The 17,490-nt window shown below is 40.3% G+C and overlaps 1 protein-coding gene across 4 annotated transcripts in view; it reads right to left on the reverse strand.

Annotated features, from left to right (window-relative positions):
* Positions 1-5,625, reverse strand: part of YTHDC1 (YTH domain containing 1) — a 36,589-nt gene extending 30,964 nt beyond the window's left edge. For all 4 annotated transcript variants that reach the window (XM_032259308.1, XM_032259307.1, XM_032259306.1 and 1 more), the window contains exon 1: positions 5,229-5,625. In XM_032259308.1, the coding sequence (XP_032115199.1) occupies positions 5,229-5,256 (28 nt within the window). In that variant the 5' untranslated portion in view covers positions 5,257-5,625. The remainder of the gene's footprint in view (positions 1-5,228) is intronic.
* Between the last annotated feature and the right edge of the window lie 11,865 nt (positions 5,626-17,490).

Consider the following 17,490-nt stretch of genomic DNA (forward strand, 5'->3'; position numbering starts at 1 on the left):
TCTACTAAAAATACAAAAAATTAGCTGGGCATGGTGGCGCGTGCCTGTAATCCCAGCTACTCAGGAGGCTGAGGCAGGAGAATTGCCTGAACCCGGGAGGCGGAGGTTGCGGTGAGCCGAGATTGCGCCATTGCACTCCAGCCTGGGTAACAAGAGCGAAACTCCGTCTCAAAAATAAATAAATAAATAAATAAATAAATAAATTCTAAGGATTTAATATGAACACCCACTTAAAAAATACTTTTTTGATTATAGGGGTCCAGATTTTCACCTGAAAACAACGAGCTGGAGCAATCCTGACAGTCCTCTGTTAAGACACAGAGAAAGTACATATGTCAAAGTTTTGCATGAGACAGTCTGGGCTGGTATATGGTGAATTAGTGTATTTACTATTACTACCTGAACAAAGAGCACGGTTGCTCTTTAAAAGAAAAACAAACAAAAAAAAAACCATGATACTATTACCTATTGTATTAAGCAAGTACTTTATCTACCAGATTCTAGCATGCACACATATGTGCAACCCCACATAACACTGATCTTAAACTTCCGAAGGCTCAGTTCAACACACTAAGGCACAGGGACATCAGACTCTAGCATACAGTACATAATAACTTGCAAAAGAAGAGGAAAGCTAAAGGGGACAATCCTACTCAACTCCAGCAGATTAACTTCCTTGACAGTTGCAAGCACTGTATTGTCAGATCTTCCACATTTTCAAGAGGACTCTGAAACCCAGATTTGTATTTGGAGTTGCCTGACTTTTAAGTGTTGCCTCAATTAAAAATTAAACAGTTGCCTGCTAGATTCTTCTGTGAAAGTACAATCATCTGTGAATATTTTGCATTAATATTATAATCACAAATTATTAGCAAACTGAGTTTTGAGGTAAAGGTACAGATTCCAGGATACAGGAAGTAAACAAGGACATAAAAAGAGTAACAGGTCGGGCACTGTGGTTCACATTTGTAATCCCAGCACTTTGGGAGGCCAAGGTGGGCACATCCCTTGGGCTCAAGAATTTTAAAACAGCCTGGGCAAAATGACGAAACCTCACCTCTACAAAAAATAAAAAAATTAGTGGTGCGCACCTATAGCTATAGTCTCAGCTTCTCAGAAGGCTGAAGTGGGAGAATTACCTGAGTCTGGGAGGTCAAGGCTGCAGTAAGCCCTTATTGCACTACTGCTCTTACTCCAGGCAACAGAGTAAGACCCTGTCTCCCCCAACAACCAAAATAAAATAAATAATCATTATTTTTAAAGCCTGTTCCAAAACTGACAAGATGTCAGAAATAACAAAGCTAGCTGTTTGCTGCTTGACTGGGGGATTTTTATTTTAGGTAAACATGGGAACTTAAAATTTACCATAATCTTTATATTCTTCGACTTTATGATCACAAACCTTAACTCCAGGGATATCAGGATAGAAAATTAACCTTTATCTAGGACAGTCATTTTTTACTGCAGAAGCTTCTGGGTCAGACGACAGTACTATTTATTAATATGTAAGGTTCCAGCATCAGACTAAGATTTAGTATTTAAAGAAAGAAAAGTGAAATATATATATACATTTTGTTTTCTAACACAAGGTAACAAAATACATTGTTTTAATTCATTTAATATAATTTTAGTGAGATTTGGCAAAGGAGTAAGATTACTAGAACCTTCCCTTTTATTATCTTGCAATGTACATTGTACATTTAGACCAGTTTCTCAGCTTTGTCATTCAAAATTGTCATTCCTCTAAATGAAGTTAAAAAACTTAAGGTTTCCCATCCAAAATCCCTGTCTTCCAAAAAACATACAACTGAAGTGCAAGAGTAGCATTTTAAATTTTCTACCTTACTGCTACTATAGGTAAAATAAATACATTGCACTATCAATTACATAATCTATGCTTTACAGAGCCCAAACTAAAGTGAACCAGGAAAGGCAACTTTATCCTAAGAAATTACTATAGTGAGGGTCATAGTATGTACACAGTCATCATGTGCCACATAACATTTTGGTCAATGATAAAACGCATATATGAATGACAGTGGTTCCATTAAGATTATAATGCCTATCTTTACCATTTTGATGTTTAGATACACAAGTATTTCCCATTATGTTACAACTGCCTACAGGTTCAGTACAGTAGCATGCTGTACAGATTTGTTGCCTAGGGACAAAAGGCTATACCATATAGCCTAGATATGTAGTAAGTTATACCATTTAAGTTTGTGTAAATGCACTATAACACAACGAAACCACCTAACAATGCCCATCTTCACTGTTAAATGGCAGGACTCTGTGTGTGCGTGCGCGCATTAATACGCTTGCATGTAACTGTGTATGTATAATGGCTGGGTACAGGGGCTCACACCTGTAATTCCAGCACTTTGGGAGGCCAAGGCAGGCAGACTGCTTAAGCCCAGGAGTTTGGAACAATCCTGGGCAACATAGGGAGACCTTGTCTCTACTGAAAGTAAAAACAATTAGCTGGGCATGTTGGCACACACCTGTAGTCCCAGCTACCGGGGGGCTGAGATGGGAGGATCACTTGAGCCCTGCGAGGTTGAGGCTGCAGTGAGCTGTGACTGCCCAATTGCACTCCAGGCTAGGTGACAGAGACCCTGTCTCAACAACAACTGTGTGTATACATACAGTAGTCCCTCGCTTATCTAAGGCTTTGCTTTTGAGGGTTTCTGTTACCCCCACTCAACCAAGTCAATCACTGTCCAAAAATATAAAAATGGAAAATCGCAGAAACAAATCAATTTGTAAGTTTTAAATTGTGCGCTGTCCTAAGTAGTGTGATGAAATTACGTACCATCCCATTCCATCCTGCCTGGGATGCCAATCGTCCCTCTGGTCAACATACATTTGCACTGCATATGCTACATGCCATTAGTCATTTAGTAACTGTCTCGAGTGGATCAACTATGCAGATATGGCAGTGCCAGTGCTCAAAGTAACCCTTACTTTACTCACTAATGGCCCCTTTCAAATCCAGTTTCTTAGGCAAATAATCACCACAGAAATCACAGGGAGGTAGCAATCTGTCCAGTTACATAGGCTTCAGCTTGTAAGTATGAGTATTATAGAAGCATTATTATAGAATTATTATAGAAATTCATGTCTTTATTACCCAGATCAGGCTCAAAATCCCGTAACTGAAGAACTCGATGACTAACTCTTTTGACTGTTCTGTATTAATGCAATCATTTGAGAAGGAACTTAATATTTGTGACAGACTAAGATTTACATAGGGTTTATAATTTCCTATTTCATGTAAGACAATAACGTACTTCCAGTCCCACTTATCCTTAAGACAGGAAGAGCCAAGTATTGATTCTAACTCTAACTATAAAGCTAGCTGTGTGTTGATCAAGTAAATGATACAACCTGTAGGTTATCTAGCACTCTCCCAAAATGAAACAATTCCAGTACGTATGTGCTAGTTCTACATGTAGCCCAGAAACAATCTTTGTTCTAAACTATAAAGATAAAGGATCTATATTAAAGTTTCTAAATAGAAAATTCTGTTATGAAAATTAAGTTAAAAAAAAAAAACAAAAACTAAGCAAATGTAAGGCAAAGCACCTTTTCAAAAGTGGGGAAATGTATCCTATGTATTGCCAACAGGTGACAGTACTACTTCCCAATTAATAGCTGCTATAGAGTTTATGTATTTGCATTGCACTATCACCACTAAATCATTTCCAAAGCAAAACTTTTTAAATCATCTACTTTTCTTCTTCAATGTGTATTAATAGGTCTACCCTATGAATGACTTGTAAATATTTTCATCTTAGACAATGAATTCTTGAGAAGTACTGAATATTACTCATTTTTGTGTTTGGTTCATTTCTCCTATTAAAACCACTACAGACTCCAATATCAACAACTCGTAAATTATAAAGACAATCAGATGTTTGCTGAACACTAATTAAGATAATCTATTTTAATAACTGAGCTACCTAATTAAAAGCAGTTTCCTTTACTCACTAACACCATGCAATCCTAAGTTCACATTCCTTCTGGATTTCTCAAAATAAAAAAAAAGCCAACGGACATTTTTTAGGAAAGAGCAGTATCTTAAACATATTCCCACCCACTCCACTTCCCAAGCTTGTCCCTATCCTAGGGCAGTTCACTGAAGCATGAAGACTCTCCTGATGTAGAAACCAGAAAAAATAAGAAAAAGGATCACAGGCCTAATGTAACTTGACTCTAGAGCCCACTTAAACTCCCACACAAATCCCCCAAATCAATTAGCCACACAGAAGAGATCTGTGAGACATAGAGCAGTGACTGTGGTCATATTTTTAACTATAATCTTTCCAAGACTATTATGTTAATCTTAGGGTTGAAAAAGATCTTAAAGCAGCATTTAATCTAGATCACTCTCCAGACAGATATTGATCCAGGACCTAAATTAACATCTAGGGCTTGGGAGCTCAGTATATCTTTCCATTTTAGCAACATCAGTTCTCACTATATTTCACTGAAATTTACCCCCTCCAACTTTCTATAACTTGCACCCATTTGTTTCTGATTGTAACCTCTGGGAGCTACACACGTTTTTCTAGCACAAATCCAGGATTTCTTTGCCAGCCTAAGTCACATCGTTATCTTTCCAAACTAAGTATCCGTTTTTCCAAGTACGATGTTTTTCCAAAATAAGTATTCGAGGAACAAAACGGGTAATTCAATTTGCTTATTTAACAGGAACAGTCAGAAGTTACTTGCAGCTTTTCTCGAGATTTATTATCTGCCAGTGTCACTTTAATCTTAAACATGCTCACTTACCACACTACTAGTGTTGATCGCGGCATTAGGGGTTTCCAAATTTTAGCCTAACAGAAATAGTTGTCCTGAAAATACGCATTACATCCGCATGATCCTACCAGGAAATAAAAGTAGGAGCCTGCAACTCAGAAAGACCCCCTCTCAGCCGCGCCCAGGACAGCTAAACGGAAAGTCAAGCGTGAAATCCGGATGAAAGAAAAACCCTACGCGAGATGAAGTGCTAGGCCATATGGAGACCGAGGACGAAAGGGCAGGCCTGGTCTCTGCCAGTAAGTCCAAGTGTCTCGGTGGGGGCGACCGGTTCCACGAGAGGCAAGCTAACCTTCTCAACCCCACCCCGACTCCCGCCCCTCCCCTCAACGAAGACCACCGCTCCATCACCCCGCTCCCGAGCCCCAGCCCCGCCTCCGCCCGTCACCTTTCTCCGCACTAACCTTTCTCCTCCCGACTGTCGGCCGCCATTGCTCCCCTCCGGTTTCCGCCGCTGCCGCCGCCGCCGCCGCTTAGATGCGACTCGCGCGGGCGCCGCAGCCGCGGCAGCAGAGGCACGGGCCGGTCCGTCAGTCCGTCCGGCCGTCCGCCCGGCTGCGCGCGTCGCACCTGGCCTCCTAACACTCACCCTTCTCGACTCTTCCCGCTTATTCCCTTTCTCCCTTCCTTCCTTTCACTGCAGCCTCCAGCGGCCTAGGGCCAGCCTTCTCGTTAGGGCTCAGATACGGGCGAGGGTATGGGGGAGGGAAGGGAAACAGATGGCGACGGCGGGCGGCGCTAAAATGGAGCCTGCTTCCTGCGTGAAACAATCCCGCTCCCGAAATGCCCTGCGCTGTTTACGCTTCGTTCCTCTCTGGGAACGTCACAGTGCGGAGAGGGGCGGGGAGGCGGGACGTGCAGGAGAACGTGACATGACGTCAGCGCGTCGCCTTGCTGCCCTCAGCTCACTTGTACCTGGAAGGAGTCTTATGCAGAGATTAGGTTTCCTGGGTTGTTTGTGGAGTTCCTGCCATACTGTCTATACTCAGATTGGGCAGCTTTCTTAGGGGAAACCCCTAGTGGAGGACCTGACAGGCCTTAGCTAGAGTCGCTCTAGAGTACTCCTGATTCAGTTCAGGAAATCGGAATCTTATTTAGAAAAAGTCTGGGCGAATCCCTTAAATTTACCCGAGGTATTTTCTTAGTTGGGGTCCCACTCTCACCCGCAGGCAGTGCTGCATGCAACCTGTTCATTTGTAGTCACAAACGCCTATTAGTTTTTTGTTTTGTTTTGTATATTTGAGACGGAGTCTCACTCTGTTGCCCTGGCTGGAGTGCAGTGGCAGGATCTCGGCTCACTGCAACCTCCGCCTCCCGGGTTCAAGAGATTCTCCTGTCTCAGCCTCCCAATTAGCTGGGACTACAGGCACACGCCACTGCACTCGGCTAATTTTTGTATTTTTAGTAGAGACGGGGTTTCACCATGTTGGCCAGGATGATCTTTATCTCTTGACCTCGTGATCCACACTCCTCTGCCTCCCAAAGTGCTGAGGTTACAGAGTGAACCATGCCTACGGCCTAGTTTTGTTTTTAATTGGGGAAAGAATTATATCCAATACATCTTAGTGATTAACAACAACTTTAAACATGTATCAAGGCCCTGGGGCACACAATTGATTTAAGCAGACCATTGAGGAATTGAAACTACAGAAGTAACCAATAAATACATAACTGCATTGTGTGGTAAATCTGTAAGAGAAACTTGCTTAAGAATCATTGTCCAACGTAAAGAAAATCTGATTTTGCTTCACTGCACTATAACTGAGTTATAATGGAAAGAAAAATCTGAAAAAAGGTAACTTCGTGATGTGGAGACAAACTGACAAACTAATTGCTTGTTCAGAGAAAGACAAGTAAGCCTAGAACGTAGTACTTTTTTTTTTTTTTTTTTTTTTTTTTTTGAGACTTGGTCTCGGTCTCACTACGGCTTGATTGCAGTGGTGGTGTGATCATGGCTCACTGCAACCTTGGGTTCAAGTAATCCTCCCACCTTCGCCTCCCGGGTAGCTGGAACTACGAGTATGCTCCACCACACCCTGCAAATTTTTTGCATTTTTTTGTGGAGATGGGGTTAGCTATGTTGCCCAGGCTGGTCTTGAACTCCCGGGCTCCAGCAATCCTCCCAAAGTGCTGGGATTACAAGCGTGGAGCCACCAGGACTGGCCCGTTTCTAGGACCTTAAATGAACACTAATTTGGATCTCTCTCTCTCTCTCTCTCTCTCTGTCACAAACACACACACGCACGCATGCTAAATACTGAATATGTGCTGATCCTGAGGAATTGCTATTTGTATTATTGGTTGTAATAAGTTATATTTTTTGAAGGATTTCCTATAATTTCATGATTCATATGAAAATATTTGCAGGCCAGAATCGGTGGCTCACGCCTGTAATCCCAGCACTTTGGGAAGCCAAAGCAAGTGGATCACCTTAGCCAGGAGTTCGAGACCAACCTGACCAGACGGGGTGAAACCCTGTCTCTACTAAAAATACAAAAATTAGCCAGGTGGGGTAGCAGGTGCCTGTAGTCCCAGCTACTGGGGAGTCTGAGACAGGAGAGTTGCTTGAACCCAGGAGGCAGAGGTTGCAGTGAGCTAAGATTGTGCCAGTTGCACTCCAGCCAGGGCAACAGAGCTAGACTCAGACTCAATAATTATAATAATAAATATTTGCAAATGAAATTATATGGTATCTGGGATTTCTCAAAATAAACTGGTGGCAGGTGTAGGGATGTGGGTGGGAGAATAGATTAAACAAGCCTACTCATGAATTAATAATTGTTGAAGCTGAGCAATAAATATGTGAAAGGAAAATCTCCCCAAAATCACTAAGCCAGAGGAGGAAGTCAAGCTGGAAATTGCAAAGGGCAAAACTGCCTCCTATTCTATTTCTCAACAAGATAGCTACACACCTCCCTCACAATTTGCCCACAGGGAAATTCCTTGTGGACAAAGGACAGACAGAATTCAGAGTCATCCCTTTGCTCACGTGAGATGAATGTATATCTGATGGCTTCCTCTGCCCTATTGTTTCACTAAGCCAGGCTAAGGCATGAGTGACTATTCCTATAAATTGTGCATTCAGTGAAAAGCTAATCAGAAACTCAAAAGAATGCAACCACTTGTATTTAGCTACCTATGCCCTGGGCAACCTCTGCCTCCTAGGTTCAAGTGAGTCTCCTACCTCAATCTCCTGAGTAGTTGGGATTACAAGTGTGTATTTTTTGTATCTTTAGTAGCGACAAGATTTCACCATGTTGGGTAGGCTGCTCTTGAACTCCTGTCATAGTGACCCACCTGCTTCAGACTCCCAAAGTGCTGGGATTACAGGCGTGAGCCACTGTACCCAGCCATTTTCCATATATTGATTGATGTCTTATGTGTCCCTAAAATGTAAAACAAAGCTGCACAGGACCACCTTGGGCATGTATCATAAGGACAGCCTGAGGCAGTCACGGGCTCTTCCTTAACCTTGGCAAACTTTCTAAATTGATTGAGACTTGCCTCAGATACCTTTTGATTTACACACACATAAGTAGATATTATACTCTCTTCTCTACTTTTTTGTGTATTTGAGTTTCCTTTAATAATTTTTATAAGGAAGAGCAAAAGAAACCAGCCAAGTAATTTAGAAGATATCAAAATGCCATTTTTGCTGATTCTATATTTGACCTGTTAGAACTAAGGAGTAATTTTTAATGTAAATAGAATTCCATATTTGCATCTTTGTTATTAAAATAAATGATGGGGACAGCCTCACTGGCACATGCCTGTAATTCCAGCACTTTGGGAGGCAGATGCAGGTGGATCACTTGGCCTCAGGAGTTTTAAGACAAGCTTGGGCACCCTGGTGAAACCCCATCTCTACAAAAAATTTTTAAAATTAGCTGCGTGTGGTGGTGCACACCTGTAGTCCCAACTTCTTTGGGGGTCGAGGTGGGAGGATTGCTTGAGCCCTGGAGGTCAAGGCTGCAGTGAGAAATGTTTGCATCCCTGCACTCCAGCCTGAGCAACAGAGTGAGACGCTGTTTTGAAAAATAAACTGAAACAAGTTTATGTAAAACTAAGAGCATACCTGTAAAAATTTGGGTTTTAATTCAGTCATGTTAGAAAAGAGGAAAAGTTGTTGATGTTATAAAGGATGAACTCTAGATGTTTTGAACATTGGTCTGAAGCTATTGTGTAGTGATTAAGAGAGTAAGCTTTGCAGTCATCATGACCTGGGTACAAATTCCAGCTCTGTCTCTCAGCAGCCAAAAATCCCAAAGTGCTGGGATTACAGGCATGTAATGTACAGCACTGTACACGATTACAGGCTAGTAATCCCATATACATTCAATTGAATACTATTCAGCCGTAAAAAAGAAGAAAATCGGCTAGGCACGGTGGCTCATGCCTATAATCCCAGCACATTGAGAGGCCAAGGCAGGCTGATCACTAGAGGCTAGAGGCCAGGAATTCGAGATCAGCCTGGCCAACATGGCGAAACCCCATCTCTACTAAAAATACAAAAATTAGCCTGGCATGGTAACGCACACCTGTAATCCCAGCCACTCATGAGGCTGACATGAGAATCAGTTGAACCTGGGAGGCAGAGGTTGTAGTGAGCCAAGATTGCATCACTGCACTCCGGCCTAGGCCACAGAGGGGAGATTGCCTCTTAAAAAAAAAAAAAAAAAAAAGAAATGTTGCCATATGTAACAAGATGAATGAACCTGGAGGACATTATGCTAAGTGAAATAAATCAGTAAGGGTAAATACTGTACTGCATGATTCCACTTCTTTGAAATATCTAAAATATTCAAACTCATGGAAACAGAGTTAAATGGTGGTTGCCAGGGACTGTGGAGAAAGGGAAATGGGGAATTGCTGTTCAACAGGTATAACGTTTTAGTTCTGCAAGATGAATAAGTTCTAGAGATCTGCTGTACAATATTGTGCCTACTGTTAATGAAACTGTATTCTGCACTTAACATTTTGTTGAGGGTAGATCTCATGTTCAAGTTTTTACTACAATAAAGTTTAAAAAAAACTTCAATAATTGCCAAAAAAAAATTTCAATATGTAGTAAAAAGAAATATAATGCTTCTGAAGGCAGTTCCTTTTATACTGATGATAACAAATTGCGAATTGAGATGAGTGGAATTTAGCAACAAAAAGTGTAGAGATCATTGGGCAATATTGATGTCAATCTACCTAATTTCATCTATAGATTCGAAACAATCCTAATTAAAACCTCGGTGTGCTTTTAAACAGAAATTCACAATGTGAATGGAAATTTACAAAAAAATGTAATTGATATATGGTAGCCAAAACAATTTTGGAAAACAAGAACGCTTTTGGAGGATTAGCATTACCTGGTTTCAGGACTTATTACAAACTTATGGTATCAAGACAGTGTTGTATTTATGTAAAGTAAGACAAATATACCAACAGATCATAACACAGTGTCCAAAAGTAGGGTCACAAATATTATGGTCAATTGAGACATCTCTACAAAATTTTTAAAAATTAGCAGGGCATAGTGGCACATGCCTGTAAGTCCCAGCTATTTGGGAAGCTGAAGTGGGAAGAATGCCTGAGCCTGGGGAGGTGAGGGCTGCAGTGAGCCCTAATTACACCACTGCACTTCATCCTGGGTGATACAGTAAGACCCTGTCTCAATAAATAAATAAATAAATAAATAAGAAAGAAAATGGTAAGTGTTGGCAAGAATATGAAGCAATTAGGGCATTTAGGCTTTGCTGATAGGAATATAACATGATGCAACCACTTCAGAAAACAGTAGTAATTTATTATTTATTATGAATCTAAACAAATTCTTATCACAGGACCCAATATTTCCCCTCCTAACAAATTGTGTCATAATTATCTATCAATCAAAATACTTCTCAGCAATAAAACAAACAAACTTCACACAACGATATGGATGAATCTCACACATGTGCTGAGTGAAAGATGCTGGATACAATATGGTTGAGACAACACTAATCATTAAGAAATAAATCACATTTGTGGTTCCCAGATGCAGAATGTTGGAGAAGTTTAATGGCAAAGGAGCATGAGAAACCTTCTGGGGAGATGGAAATGTTCTGTATGTTGATTGTTGTAGTGGTTACATGGATGAATACAAAGACTCTGACCTTGACCAAACTTTAGGCTCTTCTGATCCCTTTTGTTAACTGGGCCTTGACCTTAGATTTCCACGTCTGCCTTTGTCCAGTTTTAGTTAGAATCCTATTGACTTACTTTAGTAAGAATCCCTTGTTCATGATATCTGATCACCTTAAATATCTGATCAAATTGATTATTCTGCACTTCCCCCCAGGTGATATCTGATTACCCTAACCTAATTTTAGAAAGAATACTGTCAAATGGTTTAGCAAGAATCTCCTCTTACCCCTTGCTATGATTTGAATGTTTGTCCCCTCCAAAATCATGTTGAAATTTAATTGCCATTGTAACAGTATTAAGAAGTGAGACCCTTAAAAGGTGATTAGGTAGTGAGGGCTGCACCCCGATTAATGGGATTGATACCAGTATAGAAAGGAGACTTCCACCCTCTGTTGGCCTTTTTGCCTTCCACCATGGAATGATGCTGCAAGAAGGCTTTTACCAGATCCCACTACCTTGACATTGAACTTCCCAGCCTCCTGAACTATGAGCCAATACATTTCTGTTCGTTATAAGTTACCCATTCTCAAGTATTGTGTTATGGCAGCACAAAATGGACAAAGACACCCGTAATGTTTCCTCTCAGTAATTTTCCATCCACTGACCCCCACCCTATTCATTAGCTATACATCTCTCCCTGTTCATGCTGTATTTAGAATTGAGCCCAATTCCATACTGAGGTTTATTTTCCTACATTGCAATAATTGCTAAATAAAATTTGGTTTTTCTGCTTTAGCTACTATTCAACTCTGGTTTTCTTTAACAGTGTAATGTGGCAGAGTCCTGTGTTGGGACGAGTTCCTGCCTGTACAATTTAACATATAATGTAGTTTTAAAATAACTAACATTTTACCAATACATTTACTTATAACTTCTTTTTCAGATATGTTATCTCATTTAATATTCTGAAAAAGCTGGTGATTTAATTACAATAACAGCAATAATATTTTTAATTGAAAAATCAATAAAAGGAAGATTTAAATATCACTGGGTATTCTTAAATTTAGAAAGATATTTAATCTTCAAATTTTAAGACCAGGTACCTAAGCCTTTTCTTCTGCACTAGGATGTCAATGTTAAATTTTCACTTAGCTTTTACATGTACAACAGAATGCAGCCTTGAATCCATTAATAGCAATTATATTGGTTTATTAAGTCTCATAACAGAAAATAGATTTTCAAAATATAAGTACTTCCAAAAAAGGATAAACTTTACAAATCCCTGCTTTGGAAAACTTGATTATTCATTCTTGGGATATTTATAGAACTCTGGAATTCCCAAGCTGTTTTGCTTACTTTTTAGTAATATTGGTAGCTGACATTTTCTGAGTACTGACTGTGCCAAATCTGCTGTGCGCTGCCTATATTTTACCTCACTTAATTCATATAACAGTCTTATAAGAGATTATTGCTATTATTATTTTTTTTTTTTTGAGACAGTCTCCACTCTGGCCTAGGCTAGAGTGCAGTGGTGCGATCTCAGCTCATGGCAACCTCCGTTTCCCAGGTTCAAACGATTATCCTGCCTCAGCCTCCCGGGTAGCTGGGACTACAGACGAGAGCCACCATGTTTGGTTGATTTTTGCACTTTTAGTAGAGACAGCGTTTTGCCATGTTGGCCAGGCTAGTCTCAAACTCCTGACCTCAAGTGATCTGCCTGCCTCAGTCTCCCAAAGTGCTGGGATTACAGGCATGAGCCACCGCACCTGACTTGTTATCTTTACTTTATTAGGAGCTAAGTTTCTTCCGGCTAAACGTTTAATCTTTTGTTGTTGTTGTTGTTGAGACAAGGTCTTGCTCTATTGCCCAGGCTGGAGTGCAGTGATATATTCTTGTCTCACTGCAGCCTCTGCCTTCCGGGTTCAAGCATTTTTCTGCTTCAGCTTCCCAAACAGCTGAGATTACAGGCATGTGGCACCACACCTGGCTAATTTTTTGTTGTTTTAGTAGGGATGGGTTTTTGCTATGTTGGCCAGACTGGTCTCAAACTCCTGGCCTCAAGTGATCCACCCATCTCGGGCTCCCTCTGCCTCCCAAAGTGGTGGGATTCCATTGCGTGTGAGCCACTGCGCCACCTTCTTGGTGGCATCTTGATACAGGGTGTGCTGGATATCTCTGGCCACCCTGATCAACTTTCCATTTTGCTCTGTATCTTAAGAAGCTCATCCATAGGGACTACACAATAATTGTTTATCTTCTCTTAATTTTGGTTGAGTTCAGGCATTTGAAGATAGGAAGAAAGTAATGGTTTTGACTTATTTATTTTCATGGCTCCCTCTCTGTAGGGTTAACAGAGGGCAGAGTGTGGCTCTTTTTCTCTATTTCCAATTCCTTGTCGACCCTATCTATACAGCTCTTCTATCTGGGTTCTGGTAACTTTCCCCTTCACTTGCCCATCCAGGCCCAGGGATGAACTCCATCCTTCCCCAGATTCCTGCGTTGAAGCCCTAATCCCCAATGTGACTATATTCGAAGATAAGACCTTAAGGAGGTTATTAAACTTAAATGAGTTCATAAGGGTGTGGTCCTGATCCAGTTGGGTTAATGTACTTATTAGAAGAGACACCAGAGAGCTTGCTTTCTCTTCTCATTCAGGCACCAAGGAAAGGCCATGTGAGGACAAAACAGCTGTCTGTAAGCCAGTGAGGGAGCCCTCACCAGATATTGTTTCCTGCTAGAATGAGCCTAGATCTTGGACTTTCCAGTCTCCAAAACTGTAAGAAAATTAATTTCTGTTGTTTAAGCCATCCAGTCTGTGGCATTTTGTTATGGAAGCCCAAGCTGGCTAATTTGGATACTAAGTCACTGTCTTCTATAGTTTCTTAACACTCTGCCCATACTTTTGTAAGTCCTTTGATTAAACTCGCCCTAATTGGTATTCATGCTAGCTGTTTTCTGATAGGATCCCGATTATACAAAGGAGACAATCAGAGAATATTACCCAAGCTAAGAAGAATGTCTGACCCAAATATTCTCCTTCTCTTCTTGAACTTGAAAACATAATAAAAGTGCATCTTATTTCTCTTGGTGATTAGGCTTCGGTTTCTGTTTTGAAGTAAATGAGACAGCCGTAACTCATGTTCTGTTCTTCTTTTGGTCCAGCCAATGTATGGCAATTGCTTATAAGGATCACAACCCACCATCTCCCCAGGGTGACCAGATTCCTTACTTCAGCTCTTGCTGGTACTGTGGATTTTTCAAGACTCACTCATACGCATATTCCATTTGACCCTTGCACTGGCCTTTGCAGTGTAGCTCCTTGAAGAAGAACTCACTTAGTCTGTGGTTACCTTGCATATCCCTCCAGAGTTGCATGGGCATTTCTAGTTCTCTCTTCTTTTTTTTTTTTTTTTAAGACAGGGTTTCACCATGTTGGTCAGGCTGGTCTTGAACTCCCGACCTCAGGTGATCCGCCCACCTTGGCCTCCAAAGTGCTTGGATTACAGGACTGAGCCACCATGCCCAGCCTTCTAGTTCTCTTTACATCTTGGAAAACCAAGAGACAATCTCTTAGGCTCCTCTGCTTAAACATGCTACTTAACCATTTTAACTCTACTTGGCCATCACATTGACATTGGGCACTCTACTTCCAATTCCAAACAGGAAGTAGGGTGCTAGTCCTATATACTTTCACTTAATGTCATGTAGATATTCAGAAGCACATTTCCACCCAATTTCCCTCTGACCCTCTTCGTGGACAGAGTTTTCGTGATACCACTTTGATGATAAAGAATCTAGTGAGGCCTCAAAATACAACCTAAGAAAGAAAGTCAAAAACTGCAAACTAGAAAGAACATTGAAATTTCTACAACTCTTGCAATTCTTGTGTATGTGACTTTTGTCTCCCCTTATACTGCAGAGATTACCAAAACAAACGCCGAAAAAAAAAAAGATGACAACCACCACCACCACCATTTAATAAATAATGCATTTACCTTAACTTCAGAATGAGCAAAGAAGGTTAGAACTGGTGAGACAGTGGCATTTTTAGTAGCCATTCGTAAGTAAAAAAGAATTCTAAGGGGTGATTTCCAGGATGACCACTCCAAAGAGAAGAGGCAAGTAAACTGCAGTCCTCAGGACCTGTTGCTAAGAAGAAAAGAAACTCTCAAGAGTCAATTCAGATCTGAAAAATATTGGGCTAGGTCTTAACTCTGTGATTTCCCAAAACACATTTGAAAATATAATCTGTCATACATTTTCTCATTGCTTAGGAGGAAGGGCTTGGGCATAAGATTAGCATTTTAGCAAACATTTACTGCTTAGAAGCTACGTGAACTTGGAGAAGCATAAGATAGAGGTGAAGAGCCCTGACTCCAGTCTCATGGATGTGGCTTGAATCCCTGCTCTACCACCCAGAGCAAATTATTTACTTCTTTGAACCTCATTTTATTTTCTTTAACTAGGAGAGCTAATCCAATAGTTTTTTCTTCATCAAAAACTATTTTGGTGGTGGTGGTTGTCATCTTTTTTTTTTTGGCGTTTGTTTTGGTAATCTCTGCAGTATAAGGGGAGACAAAAGTCACATACACAAGAATTGCAAGAGTTGTAGAAATTTCCATGTTCTTTCTAGTTTGCAGTTTTTGACTTTCTTAAGTTGTATTTTTTGATGAAGACATGTGAAGTACTCACCACTAACCTGCTGTGTGCATGCATGTTAATGCTAAGTACTTCAGTAATTGATCATCATTATTATCAACCTGGGAGAACTCACTTTACTCTTGTGAAAGGAAAATAAATCTTGGGACCTCAAAATCACTAAGCCAAAGGGAAGTCAAGCTTGGAACTGCAACAGGCTCACCTGCTTCCTATTCTATTCCTAAATAAGATAGCTACAAAGATAAAAATGCTATATATGTCGCTCACAATTTTCTCACAAGGAAATTCCTCGAGAACAAGGAACAGACAGAACTCAGAATCATCCCTGTGCTCACATGAATCAGAGTTCAGCCTGGGCAATATAATGAAGCCCTGTCTCTACAAAAAATTAAAAACTCAGCTGAGTGTGATTCTGTGTTTGGCTCATGCCTGTAGTTCCACTTACTTGGGAGGCTGAGGTGAGAGGATTGCTTGAGCCAGGTTGCTCAATGCTGCAGTGAGCTATGACAGTGCCACTGCATGCTAGCCTTGAAGACAGAGCTAGATCTTATATCTGGGGAAAAAAATGCTTGTAGAATGTAAACATGAGGCCCTGCCTCTACAAAAATTGTTCAGGTGTGATTGAGCCCAGGAGTTTGAGGTTTCAGTGAGCTCTGATTGCGCCATTGCATTCCAGCCCTGATAGCAGAGTAAGATACTGTCTGAAAAAGAAAAAAGAAACAAAAACAACATTTGTATGTGGGTACGTTTTATTGCTGGGGGGCTGCTATAACAAAGTATTATAGATTGTGTCTTCATATTTTGGAAGGGGAAAACAAGCTCCTTGGGGCCTCTTTTGTAAGGGCACTAATCCCATTTATGAGATCTCTCCCCGAGATCCAATCACCAATCCAAAGGCCCAACCTCTTAATACCAAGACCTTGGGGGTTAGAATTTCAACAAACAGATTTTGGAGGTGAGGGGACATAAACACTCTGATAGCAGGCTTTTTTGGAAGTGTCGTGAACAATTAAATTCTAATCATGGTAACCAAGCCATGTATCAGCTTTCTCATAACTTAATTAGAATGCCAAAAAACTGGAAGAAAATATTATACTGCAAGCAAATGTGTTATTGCTACTTTGAAAGAAGTTATCTTCTAGTATAGTAGAAGTAGACACTGCAGTGAGGTAAAAGGTTATTTTCTGATAATGACTTATTTAACCAGTAGTGAACTGGTAAATGTTTAACAACCAGCTCTCCAGAAAAACAAAACAAAACTTATTTGTAATGCTTGTCAATTTCTGTGGTGTAAATATACTCCTACCATGACCAATTTCAGACTATCAGTGTGACATCACATGACTGAACACTGGAAAAAATGAGAAGCAACACAATTTTATTGTATTTTCACCATACAGATACAATAATTGTCAATGTAAATAACCTCAAGAACAAATAATGTTAAGTTATAGTTGAAAGAATCAGGAAGTGGTGAATTTTGAATATTTATTACTTTTGTATTTAATATAATTTACTTAACTATAATATTACTTAACTTTGTATAATTTATTTTTTAATAATCTCTGTGTTTAACAACCTATCTACAAAAAATTTAAAAATTTAACAACTGGCTCTTATAAGTCATTACAAGCAAGTTTCAGCACACCACTAAGCTTAACTGCTCCTCAGATACACAGAACTCAGTAGCCATGTATGCATGATGTTGTAGTATATCCTGTTCACAGCTGATGAGAGTAAATAGGAATAGGAATATGTTCAGTGTCACTTCTCCCAGAATTTGGAAATGGAATCAGACTGGGAATTATTTTGTTTGTGTGACTGAAACTATAACTCATGAATATTTGAAGTTATAGGCAGTCACCTTTTGACATTTATGTGGACTGAGCAGCA

Source organism: Sapajus apella, unplaced genomic scaffold (assembly GCF_009761245.1).
Source record: "Sapajus apella isolate SASKATOON/1434 unplaced genomic scaffold, GSC_monkey_1.0 scaffold108, whole genome shotgun sequence".
NCBI lineage: Eukaryota > Metazoa > Chordata > Mammalia > Primates > Cebidae > Sapajus > Sapajus apella.